This window comes from Sinocyclocheilus rhinocerous, unplaced genomic scaffold, assembly GCF_001515625.1.
Source record: "Sinocyclocheilus rhinocerous isolate Xijiao unplaced genomic scaffold, SAMN03320098_v1.1 scaffold933, whole genome shotgun sequence".
NCBI lineage: Eukaryota > Metazoa > Chordata > Actinopteri > Cypriniformes > Cyprinidae > Sinocyclocheilus > Sinocyclocheilus rhinocerous.
The window spans coordinates 210,955-217,163 of NW_015654506.1; the positions used below are offsets into that span (position 1 = coordinate 210,955).

General features: G+C 35.6%; 1 protein-coding gene across 3 annotated transcripts in view; it reads left to right on the forward strand.

Moving 5' to 3' along the window:
- The window catches only part of cpne4a (copine IVa), a 67,681-nt gene that overhangs the window by 45,639 nt on the left and 15,833 nt on the right, over positions 1-6,209 (forward strand). For all 3 annotated transcript variants that reach the window (XR_001637310.1, XM_016524090.1, XM_016524089.1), the window contains exons 8-10: positions 2,890-2,988; positions 4,379-4,465; positions 4,761-4,820. Coding sequence is in view for 2 of the 3 variants with exons in the window: in XM_016524090.1 (XP_016379576.1) it covers positions 2,890-2,988; positions 4,379-4,465; positions 4,761-4,820 (246 nt within the window). In the remaining variant the exon portion in view is untranslated. The remainder of the gene's footprint in view (positions 1-2,889; positions 2,989-4,378; positions 4,466-4,760; positions 4,821-6,209) is intronic.

Sequence of the window (6,209 nt, forward strand, 5' to 3'; positions counted from 1 at the left end):
GCTTTCCATTGATGTGTGGTTTGTTAGGATAGGACAATATTTGGTCAGATACAATTATTTGAAAATCTGGAATCTGAGGGTGCAAAAAAATCTAAATATTGAGAAAATCGCCTTTAAAGTTCTTAGCAATGCATATTACTAATCAAAAATTAAGTTTTGATATATTTACAGTAGGAAATTTACAAAATATCTTCATGGAACATGATCTTTACTTAATATCCTAATGATTTTTGGCATAAAAGAAAAACCAATAATTTTGATGTTAATAATTTTTGGCTATTGCTACAAATATACCCCAGCGACTTAAGACTGGTTTTGTGGTCCAGGGTCACATATATAACAGTATATTGCTTGTATATTGCCTCTTGTGGTCAGCTGAATGTTTTTCCTTCATTTGTCATTTTCTTAAAAAGCTAACACATATACTGTATATACTACCATTCAAAAATTCAGTCAGTAAGATTTTTAGTAACACTTTAATTTTTTTAACTGTTATTAAAGGCTATAATGCATTATAATTATTCATGTGTGTTGTAATACATTATATCTTGTCATAAATAATTAAAACCAAATTTAAAATGCATAGTGTAACAATTAATTGATAAGTGTTATAATGTATCAGCTGTGGTTACAATTATATGTGAGAGTGTACAATGCATTATAAAGTGCATTACAAGGCATAATTAATGCATTAAAACTAGTTTTATGATGCATTATACATAAAGGCTTTAAGTAAAGTGTTATCAGATTTTTTTTAAAGCACAACTGTTTTCATCATTGATAATAAAAATCAGCATCAGCATATTAGAATGACTAGAAAAGCTTTGTCTGCATCCAAAGATACCATTTCTTGGTTCAGCAAATTTTGCAATTATTTCGAACTAGAAAGGGGTTTACCGCTCTTTAGTTAAGGCCCAATCCCAATTCTATTTTATACCCCTTCCCCTACCCCTTCCCCTTGTCCCTTGAAACAGAGTGTCAAGGGGTAGGGGTGAAAATATTCCCCTAAGAATTGGGACACCACTACTATGCTGTCACACGTCATCATACGTCGTCTAGCTCCTACAATACACACACCTATGCTGGTGAGCATGAGAGCCTTTAATTATTGTTCTATATTAATGCGCTGCTTACTGACACACACACACACACACACACCCACACACACACATATCAGAGATCACGCAGCTCACACATCCAGGAGCAAAGATACTTGTCAACGCTGCCCCACGACTTTTATTAATAACAGTTTAAATACTGAATCGCTACATTATATTTTCCAGAAACAAGAGGATAAAATCGATGTTTTTGAAGTAAACTCACTCTAAAAAGAGAAACGCACAGACGCGCATACACGCAACTTTCATCTCTCTCTCTCTCTGTCTCTCTCTCTCGCTCTCCAATTGGCAATATTTGAGAAAAGGGTTTAGCGATTTATAATTATTGGGGGGACTAGCCCCCCTCAATGTCTATGGTGGTTATCGCCCTGATCAGACATGAAAATATGTTGTGGCACTATCGTGCAGTCTGTAATGATATGACGTTAGGAAATTTTTGTGATTTTTTGCAAACATTTCTGTGAGTAAATATGAACTCACAATTGAAAGTAACATAAAACAAATGATTACTTTTCGTTAAAATCTTTATTAATGCTAAAAATGCTTACATTTATGTGTTTTTGTTCGCTATGGCAGCCATGTTGCCGCTGAAGCCGGTTTACGCTGAGATAATTCATACTCCTTCGTTTGAAGTGTGGTCCCGAAAAATTTTCGTTTGAAGGGCTATCTGGCCCTTCCCCTACCCCTCCAACCAAAAGAGAATCGAGACACCCCTACCCCTTCACGTGAACGCGCGAAACGGAGGGGTAGGGGAAAGGGGAAGGGCTAAGGTGTAGAATTGGGATTGGGCCTTAGTATCCTTTCTTACCTTGCTGCTTAATTTTACATTTTCCCCCCAGATGTTTCACAAATTACTGAGTTTTTTGTTGTTGTTGATGAATTAGAAATGTTCGATGAATTAGAATTTGTTTTTCTTTTAAAGCTTTTAAAACGGAAGCTAGTTTTTTCTAAATAGGTTTCCCTCAGAATATCTTTTAACACTTTGTCTTCTATTGGTTGGACAGATAGTCCTGCCCCCATCTAATGGCATTACTTGAGCCAATCTCGCTGTTTCAGGCTGATTAAATGGCTACAAATGGCTTAGTTATAGTTGGCATATGCTGGTATACAAGAAAAATTACACACATCAGCATTAAATTGTGCTTGTCCAACTCATTTCCGTCTTGCATCATAAAAGTATGAAAATGTGATAACAGAATTGCTTAGGCTAAGTACTGTGTGAATAAAAAGCACCCACACTATGCCCTGGTCTCATCTTTTACAGCAGCATTATATAAGTCAACCCCCTGTTGTCCTGAATATTGCAGAAAACCATTAAACTTTAATTAATTTGTAATGTCACTTTATGTTTAATGCATGAATGCATGGGGCACAGTAATGATAAGTCTGCTCCAGTTCTTTATGCTGTGTGTTCGGGTTCCAGACATTTGTGGTGATCAGCGTTCTCTGTGGACCGTATGTAGGCAGCCAGAATGGGTTCAACAAGAGTAGATGGTGTGCACATCCAGCAGAATATCTTTGATTTCTGCTCCAGAGGAATGCTGAAAAAATGGTATCCAAACTAGATGTCTGTGGAGGAAACAAATGTATTCGAAGGGGATGGGGAGTATGAGGAGAGAAGAAATCAATTGAAATGAGATGAAAAAAGTGAAAGACGCAAGAGTTCAATCATGCATACCACTGGACCAACACATAGGCTTTAGTGATATTTGCTTTAGATGCCTTATTAATATTAAATTTCAGCCTGTTGTGTTCTTCCCTTAACATCCAGTGTACAGTGTGGGACTGGGACTCGAACGGAAAGCACGATTTCATAGGGGAATTTCAAGCTACGTTCAAAGAGATGCGATCAGCGATGGATGGAAAACAGGTGACAGTTTTAAACTTGTTATAAAAAATGTATCAATTTATTTTAGTACTTTCACATCCAACACACAGAGAACACCATCTACAAGCCAAGCAGATTTTTAAATCCAATTGACTTTATTTGAAACAGCTCTGTGAGATATTCAGAGCAGGTTAAGCTACTGATGAGTAGGAACTAGTTCGTTTCAAAGAGTAATCAGCAAAAGTGAAAGATGAAAGAGGAATGAGGTTATATGAAGAGATCTTCATGTGGGTCACAGTCAGTTTAGTTTCTTCTGTACTTTAACAGATTCTGTAGAGAATTACCTCCAGTATCCCTGAACTGAACGGCTGGATTTTTCTCTCATATTCTCATCATCTAAAAAGATAGATAGATGTATAGATAGATAGCTAGACATACAGATAGATTCGGATTGATTCAGTGATTGTTTCAGTTATCGATTATTTGATTCGTTGATTCTTTGAAACCAAATCCATTTAAGAAGGACCTGATGTACACATACCAAAAAACATAACTGAACTCAAAATTACTGACTGCAAAAGAACAATGTGCTCTAATGGAATTATAAGTGGAATAATTGCATAATTAGAATGATTTAATTTAATGACACAATTGATGGAAAGTTTTTTTAAATGCTATTTTTAAATATATGTGTAGCTGTGCACTTTAAACATCAGGCAAACACACAAAAAGCATCACATCAGAATTCATAACCCAGCACCTGCTGCTGTGTCCATTAAGTCATTCTGCACTTCTGTAATTTGGAGTTTGCGCTTTATTGCATTTCAGGACCAATATGCTGTTTACAAACTAGAAGAGAACTGGATAATTGTATAATGAGGATGTTGTTCTGTGTAAGTGTTAAAGAGTATTCAATCCCCATTAAATAGTCTACAATGCGCAGCTTGCTCTAAAAATGGATCCAGTGATTAACCATTACTGCTAAAGACTAAATTAGCCAGCATCTCTTTCTGATTTTGAAAACAATAAGTCATTGTCTTTTAAGCTGTCAGTTAATTGTAACTCTGCTAAAATGCACAGCTACAGCTGGATGACACCTCGTTCTCTTGTGAAGTCTTGAACGCTTTGGGCTGGTATCTCTATACCGCAGGCGGCAGTACCAGAGTCTGCTAATTATTTTAGAACATCGCTTCCAGGCTCAACATCATTCCTCATTATTATGACTGAAATTGTTGTTTTCTGAGTCTATTGTCAACTGGAGCACTTGTTTTTGGCCTTCGCTGCTCCAATGGGAAGCTATTATGCACCATCTCACACGTTCTAATGAAGCTATTATATTGTCCAGGATGTCTCGATCGCCCACTCCAACCAGTAATGGAAAGCTAATGGTTTGTTTTTATTTTTTATTTGTATATGCTTGAAACAATGACAGGTCCAGTGGGAATGCATAAACCCTAAATATAAAGTCAAGAAGAAGAATTACAAGAACTCTGGGATTGTCATTCTGAATCAGTGCAAGGTAACATTTTTTCATCATGAAATGATGCTCTAGAGGACCTTGTCTCCTCCCCGTAGGCCCTGTATTTCAAAAAGTGGCAGTGTCATGCTGTCAGCAGAGGCGTTTATGGTTACAGTAGATGGAGGTGGGAACTTCACACAGCTAGAAGTCATTCCATCCGGCTAAAATGTGAGATTCTAGCTCTGCAAATGGCCAATGAATTTGATCATAGTTGACATAAATTAGAAGTGATGAGAAGAAGATAGCAACGTGAAAGTGCTTGAATTCACGATAACCTGTCCTTTTGTATCCACAGATTATTAAGATGCATTCCTTTCTGGACTACATCATGGGCGGTTGCCAAATACAGTTTACAGTAAGTCCAGACAGATACAACTCATTCTTTCTTAGTTGATGGTGTTCATTTATCTGTGTTTATATTTATAAAACGAATCATCCATTATTATTTGCTTTCTCTGACATTAGCATAGCCGCCAGTTTTGTTTAATGAATTATGTTATTATTAGTCAGAGCACTCTTGATGATTTATTTATTCATTACCATGTACATACTAATGGGAACAGGAAAAACAAAGTGTCATTCTAAATGTTTATTTTTTGCATAATTTATAAAGTAATAATTGTCTCGCCTGCTAACAGCACTGTTATTTTCGCATGACACTTTTGTGTGCACCGTAGTGTTTCATTACTTTTATTATCTGTCACAATATGTTCTTTCTGAATTGTTCTCATGTACAGTCTCCTGAAAGGTTTTTAGAATTAGTTTCAGTTCAACTGATCTCATATTTGTTTTATGAATTTATATTACATGCAGTTTTAATAAGTGTTGATATTTCTCTAGAAAGCAAACTGGTAGACCTGCAGTTTTTACAAACCTTTCCTGCTTAAACAGAAAATGGTGTTGCTAAAGGAGAGGGATCTTACTTTCAGGGATGTGATCAGTTACATGATGGTACATGCACTGTAGATAAAATCCATATGGGTTATTAATGACTAAATTGATAAACACACACACACACACACACACACGGTATATAGTATATATATGTGACCCTACCTGTGAAAACCCAGCTAAAGTAATTTTTTGGTGATTTACTGTTTTCTACATAAAATCATCCTTCATAAAGATGTAGAACATTCTGTGAAAATATAACCTTTATATCTTTAATATTGACTGAGTAAGGCCATGTCAAAGATTGAAATCATAGTGAAATTAATGGTTGAAATCAAACTTTGATGCTTGTTATCTCATAATTAGATTTTGAGACTTTAGCCTGGATTTCACAGACAGGGTCACGTATATGTATATATACAGAAAGCACAAACATTGAATTAATTGTCTAAACCAGTGGTTCTCAACCTTTTTTTCCACTGGGCCGCACTATGGTCCAAGTGCAAGTCTTGCAGGCCGCACGCATATCATTTACATATGTCAGCAATACAAACCAACCTGATTTATATTATTATAGCCTAAATATTATGATATCTAATCGATTACATTCATTGAAATAAATAAATAATTCTACTCCCCATAAATAACACCCTATTTTGTGAAATTCGGCTCGAAAGGAGTAACAGCACAATCATAGGCGGAGTTTCACTTTTATGCGTGTGGGGGGATGTAAAAATTGTTTTACATGTAGAATGTAAAAATTCTACATTTCATGTATTTATGTAACACATATTCTACATTAAAAAAATAATTTAGAATTAACAATAACTGCTGTACAAAGAGTAAAAAAAAA